Source organism: Theropithecus gelada, chromosome 10 (genome assembly GCF_003255815.1).
Source record: "Theropithecus gelada isolate Dixy chromosome 10, Tgel_1.0, whole genome shotgun sequence".
NCBI lineage: Eukaryota > Metazoa > Chordata > Mammalia > Primates > Cercopithecidae > Theropithecus > Theropithecus gelada.
The window spans coordinates 6,712,589-6,738,069 of record NC_037678.1 but is presented as its reverse complement, the minus strand read 5'-3'; the positions used below and the strand labels follow the sequence as shown (position 1 = coordinate 6,738,069).

Genomic DNA, 25,481 nt, shown 5'->3' with positions numbered 1-25,481 from the left:
CACCCTGTCTACACAGCGTCCTCACACAGCAGGCGCCACAGGGACCCTGTCTACACAGCGTCCTCACACTGCAGGCGTTACAGAGACTCTGTCTACACAGCGTCCGCACACTGCAGGCACCACAGACACCCTGTCTACACAGCGTCCTCACACTGCAGGCGCCACAGGGACCCTGTCTACACAGCGTCCTCACACTGCAGGCGTCGCAGGGACCCTGTCTACACAGCGTCCTCACACTGCAGGTGTCATAGGGTGCCTGTCACGGGGCATCCTCCCACTGCAGGTGTCACCTGCCTCCAGGGCCCTTTGCCCTCCAGCCTTGCAGAGTTGGTCGCCATCCTTAGGCACGGTTGTTTATGCAGGTCCCTCCTGCCATCGCCTTGTGCTGCAGTCTCTGAGCCCGGCCTGTCTAGACATGGTGTGCTTTCAGGGTTCCCATGCATATTAGTTTCCAACGTCTTCAAGACATCAGGCAGGGGAGTCCAGCAGTCCTCAGTATGTGCATGCTCACTGACTGACAATGAAGGATGGAGTACGGGGGTGCTGAGTGGGCCCGTCTACAGGGTTTGCTGGGACCAAGGCACGTGTGTGGGACCTTGCACCCAGTGGAGGACAGGTCTGTGACTGTGGCGACATGGAGAGGCCTATATTAAGAGAACTGTTAACTGCTGTGGCCTGAGCAAGATGTTTGTAGCCTCTTCCACGTGCTGGTCTGAATGTGGGCATGGTCCCCATGCTCTGCAGAGAGGAGAGTCCATGCTGGACCCTAGGAAACAGCTTCAGAAGTCCATGAGTGTGTTGCTCCAAATGCCTGCTGGACCACAAGCGCAGGTGCCAGGGCGGGGAGGCTGTGGGAAGAGGGGCTGGACAGAAGGTCCGAAACAGGCTCAGGGGGCTTCAGGGTGTGGGTCTGGGGTCTCCTGCCCCTTGCAGGCAGGGCCACTTCTCAGCAGGCACAGTGGAAGCAGAGGTTCAAGGGCTGGAAACAGAATCATTCCAGGGTTTTGAGGCCCTCGTGGGTTTTTAAACTGCAAGCAACAGAGTTGGCCTGTGGCACCCTGCACCGCCCCGCCAAGAGGCCCCCTTCAACCAGGCCTGGCAGCAGCTCCAGGTCCACTCCCTAAGTTCCACTTAAACTCAGGGGCATTACGTTCCAGGATCTCTGCTACATGATTCATCCTAATCTTGTCACACAATCCCCCTATAGAACCCCTGATAAGCCACACTGAACAATGTGGCTCAGCATCACTTCAGTTGGGAAATAAAATAGAAAGTGTATTTTCAGCCTTGGGTAGGGATGAGTCTCAGTGTAGATTTAATTAAAGTGCAGCTTTTATGACACATTTCAAAGCTCCTCTGCCTGCACACCCTACACTGCTCACTTCTGTCCCAGGACCCCCCAAAGCCATAGCTGGCCATGGGGAGCCATGGCCCCCATGCAAGGCAGGAGCAGAACTGCACTGAGGAGCTCCTGCCACCACTCCCAAGGGACAGGCGGCCCAGCAGGGCAAGAGAATAAGGACTGGAAGCGAGTGGGACCGAGACAAGGGGCCTGGTCCTGCCTTCCTTGAGTGCAGGGCAGGGTGGAACCCAGCCTCGCTCCTCTGCAGAGGCTGGAACGGAAGCCAGAGAACAGCACCCGGCACTCTCGGCCCGGCTGTCCTCCTCCCTGCCTCCCAGCAGGCACAAGTGTGCCCTGCCCCAGTGGCTTGCCTGTGCCTGAGGTTCAGCCCGGCTGTCCTCCTCCCTGCAGGCACAAGTGTACCCTGCCCCGGTGGCTTGCCTATGCCTGAGGTTCGGCCAAAGGCCCATGCCTGTCACACTTAGCTACAGTCTCCACTCCAGTCCCTGTCACTAACAGCAGTGATACCTGGGCCTCCATTTTTACTGTTTTCATTCTCTCCCTGTTTGAAACCCAGGTAGGAAGGAGGGATGTTTTAACTGGGGAACTTCTCAGACACCCCAACAGTGTGGTATAAGAGAAGGGCTCCGGGGTCAGATGGACCTGCTCTGACACACACCAGCTCTACGGTCTCAGCCACGTTCATGACGCCCTCAGCCTCAGTGTCTTCATCTGTAAAGTGGACCGCGGGCCTGACCTACGTGGTCCCTGTCAGAACTGGAGACTGTGCCGGTGAAGCACCCAGCACCTGCCAGGCCATCCACGACAACAGATGGCTCCCGTTCTAACATGCCGCCAGGCTGCAACACTCACGCTTATCATTCATAAACCTCCGGCAGAATTCTTGGAAGGTGCCTCGGTAGCTCATGGTCCGCAGAGAGCGGTGGAACTGATAATAAGACACCACCAGGTCCTTGGGGTTGCGAGCCATATAGATGACCTGTGGGCGACAGGAGCGGGGTGAGTCCATGTCTCCTTCCTTCCCAGGCAGGGCTGCCCCGACACAGGCCAGCCCCCCTGAACCTGCTGGTGTACCTCACAAACCAACACTCGCTTCCAACATCCAGTTGGGGCCCACGTGCACAGCCGCTGGTGCTGCTGCCTCGCTGTTTCAGCAGAAAGGGGCCCTGTCCATGCAGTAGTGCTGGCCAGGATAATTACTTGAGTATTTTATTTTTGTCCTCTAGAAGACAGAAAACTTGCAACCCTGATCCCGGTCTCTGGCTGAGTGCAGTGACTCGCATCTGTAATCCCAGCACTTTGGGAGGCGGAGGCAGGTAGATCACCTGAAGTCAACAGTCCAAGACCAGCCTGGCCAACATGGTGAAACCCTGTCTCTACTAAAAATATAAAAATTAGCTGGGTGTAGTGGCGCATGCCTGTAGTCCCAGCTTACTCAGGAGGCTGAGGCAGGAGAATCACTTGAACCAGGGAGGCAGAGGTTGCGGTGAGCCAAGATCGTGTCATTGTCCTCCAGCCTGGGTGACAGAGTAAAAAAAAAAAAAAAAAAACAAAAAACACACACACACACACACAACAACCCACAGGCCTCGGCATCTGATGCAATTGAAAAACAAACAGAATTCGGCCCAAAGCAGGCACACGCTAGGATTAGGCTGGCCACAGCCATGTTTGATTGTGAGGTAAAAACCAACCCAACATTAAAAACTTGGGTAAAATGCTAGAGACGCATGACCCAAGACGGCCTCAGAAGGGACCTTCACCTGTGGGGTCCTTGGGAAGACAGCCCCCAAGGCCAGGTAAGTGCCGGGGACCTGCATGTGTGTTGCACAGGGGCCTTGGGCTCCTCTTGGTGGGGACTCATCTCGGGAGGCAGAGGGGGTGCCAGCTTACCTTGGAGTCCCCATTGTGGAGGTCGGAGGGCAGAAAGCGGTAGGGCAGGTGGCTCTTGATGAGGCGGGGAGAGGTCAGTTCCTACGTGGAGTGAGAGGGAGAGGCAGGTCAGAGGAAGGGGTGAGACCAAGGGGAGGGGGGGGGGCCAGAGGAGGAAGGAAAGGGTGGGGTTCAGGGTAAGTGGGGTTATCAGAGGGAACGACAGGGTAGTGGAGGGGCCAGGAGAGCAGCAGAGTAAGAGGGAGGAGTGAGGCCAGGGGGAGGGGTGAGGTCAAGGGGAGAGGGACCAGAGGACAAGGGAAGGGGTGGGAGCCAGGGAAGAAGGGTAGGAGTCAGAGGGAAAGGCGAGGCCAGGAGCGGGGAGAGGTCAGAGCAGGAGGAGGCAAGGCTGTCATTCCTTGGTCTCCTCTCCCGGAGACAGTCTCGGACCCAGCCAGGACAGCCTCCCTTGTCAACTGAGACAAATGTTTGAGACATGAGCACACCTCGGCTGGGTGTCTCTATCTGGCAGTAGAGATAAGGGTCCCTGACCTCGGCCAGGGGAGTCCACCTATCATAGCCACAGCCACAGGGTCCGCTCAGGGGGCCTGGGAGCTACTGCCCTGGCTTGGAGTGGTATCAGAGGGCAGCAGAGGCAGCAGGAGGCACCAGGCCCAGTGGGTGCTGCCAGGCTGGCGCTGGACCACACAGCAACCTGGCCTGATGCACTCGCTGCTTCCACCTGCCCCTCAGGCCTTCCCATCAGCAGCTAGGGTGGTCCTGTAAACCAGTCAGCACCCTGCTCCTCTGCTCAGAGCCCATCTTCCCAGTTGCCCTAGGAATGGGCCCAGTCCTCATGAAGCCAAAGAGCCCAGGACCATTGCCTGAAACTCCCAGGCTTGCCTATTGCTCTGGAGGGCCAGGCCCCTCACGCCGTGCAGTCTCTGTTCACCGGTCCCTATGCTCCTTTCCTCTTTCAGGACCTGCCTCAGACATCCCCACGGGAGATGGCCGGTCCCCTCCTGATCTGCTCCTCTCCCAGCACTGATCGCTGTCTAGCTACTATGGCTTCCTGGGCTGAGAGGCCGGGCCTGATGCTGTCAGTCACTGCCACCCCCAAGGCCAAGAGCGGTGCCTTGAACGCGGTGGCCCTCGGCACAGCAGTACCGAACGACACCCAGATGGTTCTGCACGGACAAGGAGAGCAAGGTGACTGCTCAGGCCCGAGGGGCTGGGGTGCAGACAGGGGCCCTGGAGTGTCACAGGGGTCTTGTGCCATGCCATGGGGCGGGACGGCACTCTCAGAGCTGGGTTTCGGAATGCTACTCCAGAGGGAGGGGGGCAGGCATGGTGGAGGCTGCAGTTCTGGCCATTCAGGTGTGAGGCTGGAACTAAAGAGGTGCAGCGGATGGAGTGGGGGGCCTCTGGGTGTGTCTAAGGGGTGAGGCGGGCAGGGCTCTGGAGTAACATTTATTTCATTCTTGATACAAAATATTTGATGCAAACGCATCCTACCCAGCTCCCTCAGAGGAGGGTCCCCAGGGGAAAGCAAGGGGGAGGCCCAGGGCCTGCTCCCCCGGAATGGCCCCTCAGCCCTGTGACTCCCCCAGGCACTGACTTCCTTTCCACCTCCCAGACTCCTTGAGACGCTGATGTGTCACCCACACCCTCATCAGGTTCCAGGTCACTGCCAGCTCAGGCCTGCCAGGTTCTCTCCCGGCTATCTGGGGCTATCTGCTCTCCCCTAACCCACAGAGCCCTCAGGAGCAACTGTCAATCATCAGGGTATAACTGCAGAAATACCCTAAAGAGGTGCTGGGACAGGTGCCACTGGCCTGGGTACCTTGATGATGTCCAGGCCCGGCTGCGGATACTCCAGGACCGGGAGCTGCTCGTCGATGTTCATCAAGCCGATCTCATCGGGGTCAGCACCCTGGCTCACCAAGTAGACCACCTCCTGCAGCAAGCTGGTGCCTGGAGGGGAGAAGCCCCAGCATGGGGTGCTCAGAGGAAACCCAAGCACTCGGCCCTGTGCTCAGGTCAACACCTGCTGCCCAAGAAGGGCGACTCGAGTCTGGGGGAAGAGGAGTGGGCCCCGCACGGTCTCAGCCTAAATCCCCTGTGCTGGGTCATGGGCCAATCGGCTCTGATTCTCAGAGGGGCCAGGATGCTTCACAGGGCTGTTAGGAGAACAGAACAGAATAGAACCCAGCCCCTGTTACGGAAGTGGCTCAGGGGCTGTAACAGGTGGGTGACTTGGCCCAAGGCCTCCAGAGGCTGAACTTGGCAGTTTACACAGGAATGATGGGCCAGGGGAATGACCCACTAGCCAAGATGAGGAAATGACATCTGCCCAGTATCTACTGAAGCTATATATATATAGCCCATGCTCCAGGAACTATCCTGGGGAGACCCAAGGGAAGCCAGTGCTTGTCGATCAGTACACAGGTTCTAGAACAATCTTGGCCACATCATTCATAAAGTCACTTGGAAACACAAATATCCATCAGCAATAGAATGAGTAAGTTGTGACAATCACCATGGGATACTAGACAGCAATGAAAAAGAATGAACTGCAGACACAGCACAGCCAAGCCCCACAGACAGGATGTGATGGAGTCCTCCCACCCCAAGGCGCTCTGGGGTACAATCCTGTATGTCCCATTGGCATGAGGTTCAAGAATGGGCAAAACTAAACTACAGTGACAGAAGTGAGAACAGTGGTTATATTTTGGGTTGGTTATTGATTCAGAGAAGGCACAAAGGCGATTCCGGGGTCTAGAGCTATTAACTAGGTCTGGTGGGAATTACATAGAAGCATGCTACAATATGCTACAATATTATCATACATGCAGGTTTTCATCTATGGTCCCGGCTCATTATCCCCCCAGCCCTTATTACAGTCTTTTGTCATAACACTGGATCACTCCGAGCCTCAGAAGCAGGACTTAGTATACTGTCTCTCTGTCTCTGTCTCTCTCTCTCTGTCTCTCTCTCTCTCTCCCTCCCTCCCTCCCCCTCCCTCCTCTCTCTCTCTCCCCTTCTCTCTCCCTCTCTCTGCCTTCCTCCAACTCATGTGCACGTATAAGATATAATTCAATTAAAAAGAGAAAAATCACCTCCACCTGCCAGTGGCCTAGTCAGCATAACCTGCTCTCCTAAGCCTGTGGGGAGATGCGGCCAACGGGAAGAGCCTGGGCAAGCACAGCGTGCCACGCCATTAAAGGCAGGGAGAGGCCTGCAGGGAACAAGGAGCTTGTGTGTGCTGAGGACACCCTGGCACTCGCTCACAGGACCACAGCTGCCCACTGGGCTACAGACATGCTGACCAATTCTCCCTCCTCACAAATCAGCCACATGGCTTAGTAGGCCTCCTGCCTGGGTCTGGGAACTGTCCCTCTGGGACAAACAGCACCTTTCGCACTCAGGTTCGACGGCTTCCAGCCTAAAACCCTTCCGTAGCTTCCCACTGTTCACAAACTCAGGCCCAGGTATTCAACCATTTACTGAGGCCCTCTGAGCTCTCCACACCTGGCACGGGGTCCAGGCTGCACCCTCCTGGGTGGGGCCAACCACAGCACTACCCACTCGGCCTGTATGCTCCTCCCAGCCTCAGCCTAGGCAGAGCTGTCTCAGAGCCCCCGAGTCGGCCTTTTCTGATGGCCAGGATCACCTGCAGTGCACACCGTGGGACGCATGGGACAGGCCCTCTCTTCCCTGCTACGGCTCAGGGGCAGCAGGCACTGTGACCGGCCCCACACCTGGTGCAGGCAGGAGGAAGCGGGGCCCCGCCTGGACCACACATGGGGCTGACTGCATGCACTGGTGCCTTGAGTGAAGAGTCCCATTCGAGGACCCTGGGGCCAGGCAGGACACCCAGCCAGAAGTGTGCTGGGACCAAAGGTAACTCCCCGGGGAGAAAGGCGGTCCTCTGCGCTTTCTCCAGCCTCTGTCCCCAGGCCCCAAAACAGCTCCAGGTCCCCAGTGACCCTCAGTCATCACCTCGTCTGACCTCCCAGAAGAAATGGGCACAGCTTAACCCACCGTGGTCCCTTCACATCAGCGGCTCCGGTTTCTGCCACTGGCTCCTCATCTTCCCACCCTGAACACGGTGACAGACCGGAGTGCAGCCCCAGCCCCCTCCCCCCAGGTCACACCCAGGTCCACCCCTCCACACATCAGCCTCCGGGGCACATGCCCATGAACTCCAGCAGCTCACTCGCTGCCCAGCACCTCAGCGGGACCCAGCCGGCTCTGGGGGAACGTCCGAGGCTGTCTCCTCTGCAGCCCCTGCAGCCCGTCTCAGCAAGCAGCCCCTCCAGCTGACAGGGCTCGGGCTGCATGGTGGCCTCACTGTGGCTCACCCGGCTCCTCTCCTCTCTCCTTGCCTCAGCTAGCCCCGCCAACCCTGCCATCTGGTATGTCCAGAGCTGACCCTCCCCCTGCGACACCGCGTCCTCACACCTGAGCTGCTTCCCACGAAGACTCCTCCCTGGCTCTCTGCTGCCACCCAGCTCACTCTGCCTTCTAGTCCAGGGGTCCCCAACCCCCAGGCCATGGGTCTGTGGCCTGTTGGGAACCGGGACACACAGGAGGAGGCGAGCGGTGCGGGGGCAGGCATTACAGCCTGAGCTCTGCCTCCGGTCAGATCAGCAGGAACACGGGGTTCTCACAGGAGCACGAACTCTATTGTGAACTGCACCTGCGAGGGATCTGGGCTGTGTGGTCCTCATGAGAATCTACTTAAACCCCGACGATCTGAGGTGGAGCAGTTTCATCATGAAACCATCCCCATTACCCCACCACCTGGGTCCATGGAAAAACTGTCTTCTACAAAACCAGTCCCTGGTGCCAAAAAGGTTGAGGACCACTATTCTACCTCTGTTTTCAACCCAGTAACCGAAACTGTGGCTTTAACATGGAAGTCAGACCCCACCACTGTCCACTGCCACCGTCTGGAGCAGCTCTGCCTCCCGCAGAGTCAACGCAAGGCCTTCACCATGTTCCATTCCCTCACCACCTGGCTCTCCCCTGAGCTCCCTCCCGCCTCTGAGCCCAACCAGCCCTTCCCCAGGCTACTGGCATTGGTGCCCCTACCTGGAGCCTCCTCACTCCGACTCCTCCCTGTGCCTGCTCAGATGCCGCTCAGTCAGCACGGACTCCTTCACCAGCTATGGGTCTAACTCGTGCCCCTCGTCCTGTCATGTGGTCCCTCTGTGCTATCTACCTGCCCAGGAACAGCCTGCAAATTCCTTTGCGTGCTCTCTCCCCTCTCCACCTTAAGGACAGGGGCTGTTTTGTCTTGTTCTTTGCTGCACCCGGAGAGCCAGCACGTGGCCGTGCTCAATTCATATTTCCTGAGTGGACCAACAAACGCTGGGTGCTGCATAGACTTTGAGTAATCAGAAGGGGATGTGTTGATCAAGGAAGACTTCCTGGAGGAGGGAGCTTTGGGGCAAAGGCACTGAAGGAAGGAAGTGGTGTGGCTTGGTGATGGAAAACAAGCTCTCTTCAATACACAGAAAGAACTTCTCAGCACATGGACTCTCCCACCAACCTGAGTAGGAAATACAACCATCCTCATGGCAGACGAGGCTCCTAAGGCCAAAATGTGCCAAGGGTTACAGAACCAGAGTGTGGCTGACTTGCCTGTTCCTCCTCGTGAGGACCATCCAGCCAGCAGCTCGGGACAGCCGCAGTGAGGGGGTCTTTGTCCTTAGAAATCAGACTGCGGGCAGCATCCCTGAAAGGGGCCTCTCCCAGTGACATTTTCATCACCTATTCTTCACGTTCCCCATCCCTGCAGCCCCACAGGCCAACAACCCAGACAGACATTCTCTGCACATTAAAGTCTTCTTACATCAGTATCGGCCACTTCAGTTCCACAAGTCCCATCCTCACCCCCATTAAATATTTATGCCAGAAGATCAGCCAAAGGAAGCTCTTGACTCGTCAGGTCCACCTGGCCCTGTCCCCGTGGCCCTTCTCTCCAGCCTGCCACGTCCATTTCCTGGTTGAACATCTCCTAACCTTACCTTCTCCCGCTTCCAGGAGAATTCAACAGGAGGTCAACACGGGCATCAGGGAGAGAGGGGCAGCGAGAACACACCAGGAAACACGCAGGGAACAGGTCCCGGCCTTCCTAGGGCATAAAGCCAGCTGGCAAGATGCAATAACATGATCAAAGAAAAATGGTCATTATACTATCTGGTTACTTACCTCATTCCAGGCACACTTCTAAGTACTTTGAACCCAAGATCAAACCCAGCTTCAGAGTCAGACAGTCCTAGCTCTGCAAGGCCCTCTGCCAGACGCCAAGCTGTGGCACCCAGCACTCCTCCCACTGGTCTCTCTCCATGCTCCTGGTGGTGCCGTTGGGCATGGGCATGAGCCCTGCCAGCCCTCCACCGATGCCCTCTGCTCTGGCCAGCCTCCCACCCCCTTCCAAGCCCAGCACCCCAGTGGCCCAAGGCCTTCAACAGGCTGCCCTCTGCCTGGCCAGCTCGGGCTTGCTCTGTGGGTCGCTGCTCCCAGGAAGCCTTCCCTGACAACACGCCTCTCCATCAGGTGCCCTTCCCTGGTCCCAAAGAGCCCTGGACACTGTCCTAGCACACTGTCACACTGTGCCTGGCTGGGGCAAGACCTGTGAGGGCAAGGAACTGGTCTTAGTCACTGTTTTAGTTTCCCAGGGTGCTGCCAGAGATCACCCAAAACTTGGTGGCTTAAAACAAGAGAAATGTATTCTCTCGCAGTGCACACTTTTGGAGGCCAGAAGTCCCAAAGTTGAGGTGTGGGCAGGGCTGCGCCCCTTTCTGGAGACTGAGGGAGAATCCTCTGCTGCTGCTCTCCCCTCCACCCACCTTGCCACCGCCCTCCTCCTTCCTGCCTGGCACTCCGACCCCAGCGCAGGTACCCCCACCCACCCAGCGAGCCTTTTATTCACTCAGCAGAGGGCTCACTATGTGCCAGGCTCCAGGCTGGCCCAGGAGTCCCAGGAATGACACCATCCCTGCCACCTTCCAGAAAATGGAGGTGGTGATGCCCCTCTCTTCTTCACAGGGCTGCTGGGGTCAAAGGAGATGATGTGCAGAAGGGCCACAAAGAGAATCAGGCCTGCTCAGGCCCAAAGAGAATCAATATAAACCAACGTCAACTCAGCAACTGAAATCAAGATAGGGCACCACCAACAGGACCTGCTCACTTGCAAGGACACGCCACAGTCTCACAGCAAACCTGGCAACTCTCATCACAGCACAGGACAGGAACCTCCTGGCACCCACCGATGAAGCCACACACCTGGAGCAGGCAAAGCAACGCCCACAGCCAACCCTGTGGCGCCCTCCACCGGCCTCGAGCAGGAGGGTCCATGAGCACTACCTTTACTGACAGGGAAACAAGGCACTGGGAAGTGGGGGCCCGCCTGGAGCTGGAGCCGCTTCCCAACAGGGCCAGGTGGGGCCGAGGCAGGAGTGAGAGGTGGAGGAGTCCTAGTGAGGCCTGTCATGTTGCTGCGGGACAAACAGGGGCACGCGGCTGTGGCCACGCTGGGGCCCCTGAAGAGCAGTGAGGGCAAACATGCCACTGCCAAGGTGGGGGCCCAGGAGGGCACCAATCTTCCTCATCACAGCTGGGCAGCTGGAAGCCAGCCCAGGCCCCAGCAGATCCACCCTGAGCGGGGAAGAGTCAAGCTTTCAAACAGAAACCAGGGGAGCCAACAGGGCAGGGCCACCCGCTGGCCAGTAACTCGAGCCAAACGCGCTCTCCAGCAGCTCTTCGCAAGTCAGCTAGAAGCAGTAATTCACAGAAGTGCCTCTGCTGACACCACTGCAATCACTTCTGAGTGGCAAACCGATCAATACCTCCTGCAGCAGCGCGCAGTGCACACTGACACCTGGACTTGGGTCGAGGCCTGCAGGAGGCCACTGCTGTTCTGGGGTGGAACTCCCCAGGACTCTAGAGAATAGCCTGTCTTAACACTGGGCACAGAGCCCATCAAAAATTCCCACCGGAACTCATCACAGAAGGCATCAGAACTGATCAGAACGGCCTGGAAACCACTAGGACCCTGTGGCTGAAACCCTTTGATTTTCACTCACAGGATTCACCAGTCGCACCTCTGACAGGGACAGGAGGCAGGGAAATATGGGGCAGAAGAGGGCGGGTCCCCAGCGGGGGCCCCACCCTCAAGCCAAAAGGCCTGATACCAAGGCCCGAAGTGAGAACTTAATCCCCGTTTTCCCGCTCAAATGTTATCTTTTCCAAAACCACGCCCTACCCCCAATCCTGTGCCTATAAAAACCCCAGAACTCAGCCAGCAGAGAGAGAAAAAGTAACTGGACGTCAGAGACTACGGTTGGACATCAGACAGAAGCAGCGTGACTTCAGAGGAACAGGCTGATGGTGTAGCTTCAGAGTGTCTGGCCAGGGATGGCCAGACTCCAGGGGAAGATAACCTTCCCACTCCGTCCCATTTTCAGCTCCCCTTCCTGCTGAGAGCCACTTTCATCAGCAATAAAATCCCCCACATTTACCATCTTCAATTCGTTCATGCAGCCTCATTCCTCCTGGATGCCAGACAAGAACTCGGGTGCCACGAGTGCGGGTGCCAAAGGCTGTCACACTGACCCTTAGCCCTTGCTGGCAGAAGGCAGCTGCCTCACATGAAAAGGCAGAGGGCCCACTGAGCTGGTAATACTTCAGCCGTCCACAGACGGCCGGGTTAGAAGAGCACTGGAACACTTCCTCTGAACCCCAGGGGCCGCTGCGGGGCTGGTACAAAGTTTGTTCCCGCACCCGCTCACCTGCGTGCTCCCTCCCTCGAGGGTGAAACGAAGGAGGTTCGAGTGAGTGGAGTCCACCCCTGCCAGCACCAGAGCAGCCAGCTGACTCCAGCACTCGTGTACTCCAGCTCCCGCCTGCGAAGGAGTCAGGAAATGTCCAGCTTCACTTGTACCTAGTTGAAAAAGTCAGTCCTGTAAGGCACAAAGATCTACAGTTCTCTCCTCCTCTAATCCCACTCCCCAGAAGGAGACCTTTGGTAGATTCCTTTTACCCTCAAATTTTCAAAAAGTGTACTGATATCATTATTTTATGATCTGTACATATTAGATGGGCTAATGATTTTTGACTGTGAAAGATGAGGACTTAGCCAAGTTCCCGTACACACAAGCTTCCCTCCTGCCGATACAGTCGCAGCACGATTTTGGATTTAATTCAAGGCTTAATTTGGTGTTTAATGCAAAGTACACCATGTAGTGATTACATTTCCTCTTTTGTATACTATTTCACTTTTCCCAGAGTAGGTAACTGTCTTAGTTTGCTTATTTCATTTTCTGTATTGCTATTAATAACTTCTTCCACAACTCTAACAAGCCTCCAAGCCTCAACACGGCCAGAGACATGGGTGGGTGTTCGCTCAATCCCATTTGCTGCTTGGGGACATGCCCCTGCCCGCTCTGCTCTCCCTCCCTCATCTGAGTGAGCGGCCTGGCATGGCTGCACGGGACCTTCCTAGACCTCTCCCCACCTTGGGTGCACTGGTCCTTTCTCCGCAGCCCCCAACTGCAGGTGCCCTGGCTGCTTCCTGGGCATGTGAGACTGAGATAACTGCAAACATCCATATTCCCCTCCCACGTGAGGGACAGTCTGGTCATGTACAGAAGCCCAGGCTGGAGATCGCTTTCCGTCGTTCAGTCTTCTCGCTGCCAGTGGTGCCGCTGAGATCCTGGGGGCCTATTTTCCTCTCTGTGGGAGCTCTGAGATCTTCCCTTCGCCCCAGTTTACTCGTTCACTAGGCCAGACAGTTGGCAGGGGTTGGGGGTGTCTCTTATTGAGCTCTGAACATTCTGAAAACTCTGGCTTCAATAATTTTCTCTACCATACTCTGTTCCCTTTCTGGAACTCCAAGATTAAACTTCCATTTTTCTTATCTTTTTGCTCCTGTTTGTCACCATTTTGCAAAAATTTTTATTCTACTTCCTGGACTGTTTTCTCAGCCTGACCACCCAAACCTCACAACTGTGCATTTAAAACCTCCACCTTCACACTTTTCATCTCCAGGAGTCTTTGATGATCTCTCGTTATTCCTGTCTTCACTGCTGCTTCCTTCAGTGAAAGCAACACGTGTCTTGACTCTCAAAGGATACTGCAAAGACTTATGAGTGGAGGTGGTGTTATTCTGGGTTTTTAGGTTTTCTTCTGCTCCTCACATGGTCTTTGCTTTCTCGGAGTCCTTTTTTCTGCTTTGTGTTTTGTCTCTGCAGGTCTCTATCCTTCCTGTTGGAGACTTGCTACCTGGTGATCTTGAGTCCACTCACAGGTGAGGGAGAGACCGTGGGAGCAGCCCTGGGGGCCACACATGCCTGGGGAAGCAGCCTCGGTGCTTTCACAACTGAGGACCTGTCACTTCGGTGGGAGATTCCATGAGTAGGTATAGGGCTCTGCTTTGGGGTCAATTTCTCAAGAGGGTGCCTCCAACCCCAGCCTGGAGACTGGAACCAGGTCACAGGCATCGTAAGAGCTGAGGAGAGGAGGGGCTGGTAATCCCACCCTCCAAGTGTGCAGCCTGTGTGTGACCCTACTTCCCACATGCCCTGTGTCCCAGCCTTCAGCTGTGCACAGGACCCTCACATCACAGCCTGTCCGGTCCCCAAAGAAGAAAACTGTCTTGGTGACAGCCTCTGGTTTCCATCCCCAGTGTCATGGACACCACATCAACTGCTTCCTGGGCTGGACTGCTGGAATGGGTTCCCACCTGGCCGCCCTCCCGACTGCAGCATTCAGGTTCCCTGCCTGCCCAGTGAGCCAGCACTCAGCCCTGCCTGTGATCTTCTGGGTTTCCAATCCACCGCGTCCTCCTCTCCTGCTCTGGGAGTTCAGAGCTTTCTATCCCTTTATTGTCACTTTAGTGAGGTTTCAAGAGGAAACAGACACCAGCGTGTGTGTTCAGTCTGCCCCACTGAAACACAGCCGCTTACAGGGTTCTGGAGTCCCAGGACATCCACAGGGATGTCAGAATCCCCCGGCTCCCTGAGAAACAGCAACAGCTGGAAATTTTTTTTTTTTTTTTTGAGACAGGGTCTCACTCTGTGGCTCAGGCTGGAGTGCAGTGGCGCAATCATGGCTCACTGCAGCCTCACCCTCCTGGGTCCAAGGGATCCTCCCATCTCAGCCTCCTAAGTAGTTGGAACCACAGGCACACGCCACCACACCTGACTAGTTTTTGTTTGTTTGGTTGGTTGGTTGGTTTTTGTAGAGATGGGGGTCTCCCTATGTTGCCCAGATGGTCTTGAACTCCTGGGCTCAAGCAATTCTCCTGCCTCAGCCACCCAAAGTGCTGGGATTACAAATGTGAGCCACCATGCCCGGCCCACAGCGGAACTTTTAAAGGGGCAACTCATCAGGGCCGGGCAACAGTCCAGGGCCTGGGGGCTCCTGCCCCCATCCGGGTGGGAACTGTCCCCCAACAGACACTGAGAATGCTCCCCACCTCCAAAAGGAAAAGGTGAAGGACGTCTGTTAAGTACCTGCCGCAGCCAGTCCTTGCCCCTGTGCTTCTGCACACTGTCTCTCAGCTCTCAAGACAATGCCCTCGACACAGAGCAGGACGGGAAGCTCTAAGAGGAAAAGTAGAGTTCCTGGTCACACGGCTGGCAACTGGATGGGGAACCAAGACTTCCGGAGCCCAGCTCACAGCACCAGCTGAGGACACGCTGACCGAGACCCAGGAGCTCACCACAACTTCCCCCTTGAGTCTCACATACCTCACTGGAGCTGCTGTTACCATCTAGCTTCACACACGACCACACAGGCTCAGGGATGAACTGTCCAGGGCCACAGAGGCCAGTGGGCAGTGAACTCAGCACCTAAAACTTTCGCTCCAGAACCAGAGTGCTTTACACACACATCAGACACACAGACATATATGTATACTCACGCACACCACATACATAACACACATACCACACACACTCCTTCAAACACAGCACGCACACACACACCAGACACAGCACATGTGCACTCACACTCGCTCCACACACAAACACCACACACATACATCACATGCACACACACCACACACATATACCCATACACACTAGACACACACAGCACCAAGGCTCACAAAGCAAGAGAGCAGCAAAACAGGGTCAAGTCCCACGTGTACTCATTTGCGGGATAAATCTCTGACCATTTCCTAGCTACAATCAAGCAAGGGTGAGGCAGACAGGGCAGTTGCTGGGACTGACCCCCACCCATGACAGTGGTAGCTCACTTCTAGGCCTGGGACCCTGGGAAACGAGTTACAGCCATCCCCACCCCTCCCCTGCCCACTCTGGACCACGTCCACAGCCAGACCCCTGCTGGATGCAGAGGAGAAGCAGGCACAGTCCCTGGCCATGACTCCGTCCTCCCGCTGGGGTGATGCCAGGCAGCTGCCACATGCTGGGCTCCACAGCCAGGCCTGCCTGGTCCAGGAAGCTCCGGCAACCCTGGGTTGGCCCCAGCCTCTGTCTCATGAGACTCTGAAAACCTGGAGCCCAGATTCCCAGCCTAGCTCTGAGGCCAGCGACTCTCGGAGGCCTGAAAGTCACTGCTCCTCGGGGCCTCAGTTTCCTCAAAGTGAACTTCTCCTAGGCCTTTAGCTCTTCTGTTCCGGGTATACAACCCCGAGGCTGCCAAGAGGCTACCAGGAGACTGCTGTACCTTCAGACAGAGCTGGCACAGCAAGCAGAGCGTGGCTCTGCGCCAGGGGGAAAACGCTCCGCCCCAGGGGGCAGAAGCTCTGCCTCAAGGGGAAGAGGCTCCACCTTTGTATGAGAGAAAGTCAGGGAAGGCTTTTGTAAAAAAACAGCCTTTGCAATGGGACCTTCAGGACGAGGGGAGAAACCAGTTGTAAGAAGCTTTGGGGAAAGGAGGCTCTGGTGTGTGGCATTAAGGGCCCCAGCTTGCCCTCATGCAGCATCTCAAGACATCAGTGGTGGTGAGGATGGTGCGGACAACAATGGCAGACAGGGCAATGACCACAATACATGCCCCACGCGCATCTTTGCTGTGTGACTTCACGGCCCCTCATAAAGGTCCTGCTCTGTGACTCTGGGCACGACCATACGACTTGGCCAACGGAGACGCTGCACGTCTCTGCTTATTCTTCTGCACTTCCACTGCTGCCAAGAGAAGGCCATTGGCCCAGGCTAGCCTGCTAGTCCCAGGAGGAGAAAAAGAGGTGCCTGGAGCAGAGCTGCCCCCGCCAAGCCCAGCCCGAAGCAGGGCCCCAGTCAATCTGCACACACGGGGGACAGTCTGGCTAAGACCAGCTGGGAAAGAATCAGGGCCTTGCCCAAAATCAAAATTCAGACCTAAGTCTTTATAATTGGTCCCCTCCTCCAGTAGAGCCTACCAGTGCCCACCTATACCCCTCAGCTGCCCTAGAGGTCACCTGCAGCGCTGGTGAGGGCTTCTGACTTCAAGCACCTGTGCCTGCTTCCCACCTGGCCGCAGAGGAGCAGGCCCAGAAGCGCAGGGAGCCGACGCCCTAAGCCACCCCCAACCACTGAGGGACAAGAGTTGGAGCCTGCCCCCCACACGCCAGAGAAGGCTCCTAGCTGTGTTCACATCGTCTCTCAAGGGATCCTGGCAGGCTGAGCCCCAGGCTCCCGCAGTCACTCCTTTCCTGGCTTCTTCCCCCTTTGCCTTCTGAGACCACCTCCCACCTGACTAGCAGAGGCCCACTCTCTAGTACGAAAGCACACCCACTCACACGCCTGGGCTCTCAGCCCTGAGAGAGGCGACAGTCATGAGGGCTCTGGATCCGAGAGTCCTGATTTGGAAACCAGATCGGCTGCCTCCAGACAACAGGACACTGGACAAGATCTGCCCCTCTATGTGAGTTCTTCATCTGGAAGGCGAGGACAGTGATGAACTCAATGTCATTCCCCACAGAGCACCCTCCAGGCATCAGCAGCAGCAATTGTGCGGACAGTGACAGCGGACGAAGCACTGACCTCACTCATGACCCTGGGGCTGGCACTACCCAAAGCCAGGCCCACTGGAAGGAGGTGGCAGGGCAGGGAGATGCCACCCACAGAGTCAGGCTGGCCTGGGCCAGTTTCTTCTCAGGACCTTGGTTCCTTACCCAAAAAATGGCCTATTTCATGGCAAAGTTGTGAGGATGGGGAGGATAAAACAAAGTACTTGGCACAAAGACAGGAAACCCGCTCTCCTCCCTGGTCGTTCTGAGGCTTGAGCAGGACGAATGCCAACCACCTAGTCCAATGCCCCTGCCGCTGGTGGGGTCAACAGGTCCCAGGACAGCCTGGCTCATTTCAAGCTAAGCCAAGTCCTGAAGCCCAAGCCAGGGCCTCTGGCTCACCAGCCCCCACAAAATGACTGGTTTAGCTTCCAGAAAATGCCAGCAAGTCTCCAAAGCATGCTTTAGGGAGGCTTCCACCTCCCAATGGGCCCTCCACTCTCCTCTCACTCACTCCAGAAGCCCACGCTACGACTCCGCTCCCTGCTAACCACAACACAGTCACACTGTACAACATCCTGTCCCATATCCCAGGAGCGACACACACGCCCACCTATCCGATCTAGTGGTCGGAGACCAGGAGGGACCACTAGGGCCCCTTCCCCCTAGATGCAGGATGCTGGAAAGAGCCACCCCACACGAACAGGGAGAGGTCAGATAAAATACAAGATCCCAGCTTCACTCAACTAAGATGGGCCCTTCCTCAGAGTGGCAGGAGGTAAGCACCAGCTCACCTGAGACAGGGCCCTGGAGGAAGAGAAGCCAGCCCATGCAGGTGGCAAGAGGAATTCAGGCAAAATGTTTCCACGCTGGTAAAAGCCAAAGGTGAGCCCATGTGACAGCACAGAACCTCTGAAGCCAGAGAATCCAGAGAATCTTACACTGAGCAGAGAGCTGGCACCCAAACACAGGGTCTTCTCCAGACCTGGGCCAGGTGCTCAGGAGAAAGAGTGGGAGGCAGCATGCTTTGGAGAGAGCCTTCCTCAGTGCCATGGCCGTGGGAGAAGAAAAACATCCTACTTGCGCCCTTCTCCCTTACAGAAAAAAGGCTTTAAGCCACGGAGAGAGGGGCAGAAAACTGTGTCACCTCCCAGGGCACTGGTGAAGACCCAATGTGGCTGGAGATAGGCAAAAGGAAAAACCAAGACTCTGCCCTTTGGGGAGGGGCAGGAAACTGTACCTGGGCCCTGACTACTAGAGATCCTCAACACTACAGAAAGGACATGAAACTCCTGCACAAGAGTTACCATCCAGGCAGAGTTTGGCTGCCACTCAGAGGAGGGCAGGATCAATGAAAAAGCCGCACCCAGACCCAGCAACATGGATCCTGCAGAAGACTGCAGCTAGACCACACACCAGAGAACCCCAAACCCTCCCTGCCAAGCTACTAAACCAAAGTAACAGATAACAGCAGAGTCTATCACTGGCACACAGGTAAGAGTGTGCAGACAAAACTCCTCCACAGTTCAGACCTACCAGGAAGACCAAAAGCTGGAGGTGGAGCAGGAACACTGAGAAAAACCCTCTGGAAACTCAGCCCCTCCACTGAACACAAGCTACCACTACAATAATATGAAACCAATGATTGCTCAAGGTAATCAGATCAACACCCAAACCCAAACCAGACCAACGAGGCAGGGTTAACTCAATTCCTTACACTAACGGCCTAGCAGTTTAAAAGCCAGCCTCATTTCCAAGCATAAATATGGCTGACTTTAGTCTCTACTGTCTAACATACTGTGTTGAGCAGTCAAAAGGTACTATTCCAAAAAAAAAAAAAAAAAAAAAAAAAACCTGTCAAGAGACAAAGCAATCAACAGAATCAGACTCATGGAATTGATGAGAAGTCTGATTAACATGTCGAAGGTTCCCAAGGAAAAGATGGACAACAGCCAGGAACAGATAGGATTATTTCAGCAGAGAAATGGAAACTCTAACTGGAAATGGTAGAGGGAAAAAACATAACGAAAACACTGAATGCTTTTGACTGCTCATCAGCAGACTTGACACAGCAGAAGAAAGAAGCAGTTAGCCACAGATTGGTCCACAGAGATTACCCAAACTGGAACAAAAAGAGAAAAAGAAAGAAGCCAGGTGCAGTAGCATGCCTGCAGACCCAGCTACTCAGGAGGCTGAGGAAGGAGGACTGCTTAAACCCAGGAACTCTAGGCCAGTCTGAGCAGCACAGTGAGATCTTGTCTCAAAAAATAAAAATTTAAAAAAAGGAAAGTAAAAAGAGGGAAGAAAACAGAATAGAACATCCAAGAGCTGGAGGACAACATCAAACAATCTAACATACATGTAACTAGAATCTCAAAGGAAGAAAGAATGAGCTAAAAGAAGTATTTCCTAAGATAATGGCTGAGAATTTTTCCAAAATAATGAAAAGCATCAAACCCCAGATCTAAGAGGCTTAGAGGAATCCCAAGTAGAAGAATTAACACACACATACAAAAACCCTGGACATATCATATTCAAAGTGCTGAAAATCAAAGACAAAGAGAAAACATTGAAGGCAGCCAGAGGAAAACAGGCACATTACCCAGTGGAAAAAAGAACAAGCCAACATTTCAGCAGGAGCTAAACAAGCCAAGGCCTGGCACGGCAGCTCACGCCTGTAATCTCAGCACTTTGGGATTACACTTTGGGAGGCCGAGCTAAGAGGATCATTTGAGCCCATGAGTCCAAGACCAGCCTAGGCAACATGGTAAGACCCTATCTCTACAAAAATACAAAAATTAGCCAGGTGTGGTGGTGCACACCTATAGTCCTAGCTACTTGGGAAGTTGAGGCAGGAGGACTGCTTGACCCCAGGAGGTCGGGGCTGCAGTAAGCCATGATTGCATCGCTGCACTCTAGCCTGGGCAATAGAGTAAGACCCTGCCGAAGGAGGGAGGGAGGGAGGGAAGGCAAGAAGGAAAAGAAACTATGGCCAGGCACAGTGACTCACACCTGTAATCCCAGCACTTTGGGAGGCCAAGGCAAAAGGAACTATGGCCAGGCATGGTGGCTCACACCCACAATCCCCGGACTTTGGGAGGCCAAGGCAGGAGGATTATTAAAGCCCAAGAGTTCAAGACCAACCTGGTCAATATGGCAAGACCACCATCCCTACAAAAAAAATTTAAAAATTAGCCGGGCATCGTGGCTCATGCCTGTGGTCCCAGCTACTCAGGAGGCTGAGGTGGGAGGATTGCTTGAGCCCAGGAAGTTGAGGCTACAGTGAGCACTCCAGCCTGGGTGACAGAGCAAGACCCTGTCTCCAAAAAAGTAAAAGTAAAGATAAATAAGTAACAGAAACTATGCAAGCCAGAAGACACAGGAGGATCATCTCTAAAGTTCTGAAAGATACTACAGGGGAGGCCTAGGAAGAATGTTTAGCCCCTCATTTAACAGACAAGTGGACTTGAAGATGGGAAGTCATCAGGTCATCAGAGGGCAACATGGGGGAAAGGAGATACGAGGGGAGGGGAGCAAAATACCAGACAAGAGGAGCAGACAGTTCCCCGTGGGGGGCGAGCAAGGAGGTGGAACAGGTGGAGTCCAGGTCACAGAAGGGCAGGCTAAGGCGGTGAACGCTGCCTGGCAGCAATGGGAGCCGGTAAAGAACTCTAAGCGGGGAGTACCCAAGTTAGACGGGTATTTCCAGGAGATCACTCTAGCTACGGAGTGAAGGATGAACTGAAGCGGGGCTCAGGAAGAGGCCACTGCAACACTGCAGGTGAGAGGGGAAGAATCATAAGACTGTGGCAGGTGCTGAGGGAGCCAAAAGATCTGAGAGCTGCTTCGGGGGCAGATGAACTCCCTTGTAGAAGCAAGTAACGAGGGCACGGGGGAGGCGGAGTCATTGCCGTCTGGGAAGAATGAGAAAGGAGGAATCCAAGAGCCCTGGAGCTCAGACAAGCAGATTCAGGGTCTCTTCCTGTTCCACCAGGGCCAACTACTCAGGAGGTGATGCCCCCAGCAGCCCCATCTCCTTCTTCCTCCCAAACCCTGAGAGTCGTTCTGCAGGCTTTTGCCTCCCAGCCCGGTTGGGTGATGGGGAGAAACGTGGCCCTGGCAGACCCAGGACACTTGTTTTGCCACCCCCTTGCCCAGGTCAAGCCCCCTGATTATGTGTACAGCTGGAAGACAAAGGGGAAGGGATGAGGGAGCAAGAGGAGAAGGATGGGGAAAGAGGAACTTCTCGGTTCTTCTGGTACAAAACCACACGTTCCATTCTTCAGGCCTCTGCATTCCCTCGTCGGACGCAGGTAACTCACCACACTGCTGTGAAACACTTTGCTGCCCTGTGTGGTAAAGCTCAAAGGGCTCCGCATGCTCCCTGATCTCAGAACAAATTGGTAACCCAGGAAGCACTGGCAGGTGCTAGCTTCCACCCCCACGCCTCTCTTACCTTGTCCTGTGGGTGGTTTCTCTCCAGGGTCTACACTTGGTGCTGACACTACCCCAGCCCTTTGCCCTCCCTGGGCCCTCATTTTCACATCTATAAAAAAGAAACAATCACAAGAGCACAGGGCTGTCCTGAGGATCCCAGTGGGTAGAGGGCAAAACAGCATCTGCAATGGGTAATCCACCCAACCTGCCTCCTCCTCCATGCAGTCTCCTGAGATCCTCCTCTTCAGAACCCTCATTCCCAAGCCATTTACCTGGCCCTGAGAACAGCTACCCTGGCTGGTCAGTTAACTCTTCAGTGTTAGGATTCTGGCTTTCCCCCCATGTCACCACAAGTGCCACAAGGTCACCATTACCTCATGCACAGCCCTTCTGAAGCCAGTCTCTCCCAGGCACAGTGACACACACACACCAAAAAAACCAGGACATCTGTCTGGCCTGGGACCTGCACACCAAGTCTCCCCTCAGCTTCAGCTCCCCTCAGCTTCAACCCCTGAGTTGTCTGAAAATGTAAGACTTCAATGAATCAATCTGGTCAAATCCTCTCATTTTTAATGAGCAAACTGAGGTTCAAAGAAACCAGGTGGCTCACCCAAGCCCAGGCCCAGGCGCTTCCCTCTGCATCAGTGAGAATGCGCACACACCTCAGGACTGGCCGGAACCAGGGGGAAAATAAAATCAGGGCAGTGGGTGCTCTGGCTGAGCCAGGGACTGTATCTCAAAGCCCAAGCTCTGTGACTCTGGGGCTGTGCCCCCTCGGGGACGAGCACTTGATTAAAATCAACCTGTTGACAAAACCAATGGCAGTGATTGCATCAAACCAACAACACACAGGGACAAAATGTTTTCACAGACACAATCGGATTTAATACAGCCACCATCCCAGGACCAAATACGCTGTACGAAGGAATACGAACAAAGTCAGTGATCAACAGAAAGGCCCTTCTCAGAAAACACCATGGGCTCCTGCTGCCTGGATCACGGTTTCACCTGGCGCTGTCCAGCACAACGTTCAGCTGTGATGGAAACACTCCCTATCTGTACCGCCCAATACGGCAGCTGCTGGCCCCATGCAGCTACCGAGCACCTGGAACACAGTGATGCTACTGAGGAAATGAATTTCCACTTTTATTTCATTCTAATTCATTAAATGTAAGCAGCTGCCTGTGGGCAGAGGCTCCTACGCTGGACAGCACAGTGCTAACCCGCCATGTAAGCCAGAATGTCACAAGCACAAAAAGAATCCCAGCAAGCAGCACGGGGTTGTGGGAAAAAATACTGGACAGGAATCGAAGGCCAGGATCTCATTATCATTGCCTTAGCCACCAGAAAGCCCTCACCACCCCTGTGAACCCCAGTTTCTCCATCAGCGGAGGGTGGGAAAGGGTTGACAAGGGACCAGGCCCTTCCGGCTCTGACCACCTGCAAGTTCATTAGGATCTCTTAGACCCAGGCACTGGAAATCCAAGGAGCCCCGTGGGTTCCCTGCCATGGCAGGTGAAGGGGGCAGCTGTTAGTCCTGGCTACTTACCCCAACCCCAGCACCAACCATGTCTCCCCCATCAGACTGAGAGCTCACTAAGGACAGGCACCAGATGGGGCCTCTCTCGGTCTCCCCAGCACCTAGCAAAGCATCTGGGCACAACAGGTGTTCAGGGCGTAAAAGTCAGCATTAACCATGAGCCTTTCCGGCATGTGTCTGGACCTGGGCTAAGGGCTCTCACCGGCCATTTTGCTCATCCTCCCAGCCACACATGAGAGGGCCGAGGTGGTCTCTCCTCCCTCCTTAGAGACCACAGCTCAATGGGGTTCTATGATCTGCCCAGGGTCACCCTGCTGGTAAGCAGCAAAACTGCATTCAAACCCAGGACTTCCAACTCCGAAGCCAGGTTCTTAATGTGTAAGCACTGATGCCTGCTACAAATGCATCCCCAGTAGCTGAGGGAAGGAAAGGGAAAGAAAATATGAACTGGGCTACCTGAAGTCCACTTGGAGGGGCCTCAGAGAAGTGACACAAACCTCAAAATCCCTAAGTGGCTAAGACTTCCAGCATTTTAAAGCCTACTAAAAAGAAGTCTACTAGAAAGAAGGCTGGGTCCCCCTCCTTCTTGGGCCCTCATGATTTTCCAAGGGCAACGGAGCACCCATAGGGCAGGAGAGAGGCTGGCCGTGGACCGGGAGACCTAGCTAGACCTGACCTCTGTCCCTCAGCAACTGCGTGACTCCGAGCCATTTGTGCGTTCTCTGAGCCTCTGAAAAAAAGCTATGAGAACCCCTCGCAGATTAACAGCGGTAGAGCACTTGGCACACAGGACTCAATGAGTGGCCACAGAAGCCAACAACATGCTTAGCCATTCCAAAAGCATTCTAGGTCCCACCCCATGCGGCAACTGGCATGTGCTCAAGATAGCAGCCCCTCGAACGCTCCCTTCCCCAACCAACACCCTCCACTGAGAGCCCATACTCCAATCTTCCTCAGAAGAATGTCAGGGACCTGCCCTCAGGTGTCTGGAACTCCATACAGCTACAACAGCCAAGCCTACAGCTTTTCCCAAAACCGCCTGACTGCTGGTCCGGCATGACCTTAGAGCCAGACACCTTGTAAACCACGCTGTGTCTGCCTCAAATACAGTGGCAACAGGGAATCCCTACGACATGTTTAGAGAACAGGAAAGCTGCTACCTCCTTTCCCTACAAACCTTAGATGGGGTACTTTACAATCTCCTACCTCAGGTCTGCAGACAGACCAGCCTAGCTTTAATTCCCAGGTCAGCCACTCACCAGCTGGGTGACCTTGGCCCAGCCTTCTCCCCTCTCTGAGCCTCTGTGTCTAGACTGTAAAGTGGGAATGACCACCACCAGCTCACACAGCTGTTATTGTGAATGTGACGTCAGTTAACCCTGGTAAATGTGAATGCCCCAGGTCCTGCCTCGGTGATGGAGGCAGCCCTGAAACAAGAGAATGCACAAGCAAGGCACTCCAGGCGGGGGCGGGTCCCATCCCCCACCCGGAGCCCACACTGGAAAGGAGGGACGTTACGTTTCCACGTTGAAAGCCCTGACGCCCGTGTTATCTCCCTTCCCAGGTGAACACCAGGACTTTGCACTCATCAAACGTTGGCCAGGATTCAGGAACAGAGAGGTTGAGTGACCTGTCCAAGGTCACACAGCCAGCCAGGCAAAGAGAGAAGCAGGGATGGGTGGCGGCCCTGGGCCCATCCTCCTGCAGCGCCGGCCAAATAGGCTCCATCTCCACGGAACGGGCCGCCCCCTAAGGTCTCTAACCTTGGTTTCCCCAGGTGCGAACCAATCCCCTTCCCACTCCACCCCACACGGCCCGCAGGGATCCGAGCACCGGCAGGGCGGGGGCGGCGGCGAGGGCGAGGGCGACCACCCGGCCCGGCAGAAGCCTTGGGCGCGGCGCGGCGTCTACGCGGCCGCGCTGCAGGGCCGGGGCACGGCGTAGCGGGCGCGGTCGGCGCGGGGCTCACCCGACTTGGGGTAGGTGACGATCCACACGTCGCTGGGCCGCACCGGGAAGTTGGCGATCTCCTCCATCTTCCCGCGGCAGAACGGCGGCAGCCGCACGCCATGGAACTCGAAGTACTTGCTCTCGAACTCCCCCGGGGTGCTGGGGGTCTCGGCCTCGCTCTCCGCCATGCCGCCGCCGTCGCCGCCGCCTCCCGGCCCGCAGCCCGCACGCGCCCGCGCCCGCTCCCGCGCCCGCGCCCCGCACCCGCCTGCGGGGCGGCGCCGTGCGGCGGCCGCGCCGCTGGCGTCACGTCATGGCGCCGCCCGACGCGCGGCGGGGCGCCCCTCCGCAGG

General features: G+C 55.5%; 1 protein-coding gene across 1 annotated transcript in view; it reads right to left on the bottom strand.

The window, feature by feature from the left end:
* The window catches only part of SULT4A1 (sulfotransferase family 4A member 1), a 37,268-nt gene extending 11,880 nt beyond the window's left edge, over positions 1–25,388 (bottom strand). Inside the window, exons 1-4 of the mRNA XM_025399627.1 lie at positions 25,148–25,388; positions 5,079–5,209; positions 3,257–3,337; positions 2,216–2,342 (exon numbers count right to left, since the gene is read on the bottom strand). Coding sequence (XP_025255412.1) covers positions 2,216–2,342; positions 3,257–3,337; positions 5,079–5,209; positions 25,148–25,316 — 508 coding nt within the window. The 5' untranslated portion in view covers positions 25,317–25,388. The remainder of the gene's footprint in view (positions 1–2,215; positions 2,343–3,256; positions 3,338–5,078; positions 5,210–25,147) is intronic.
* Positions 25,389–25,481: the final 93 nt, after the last annotated feature.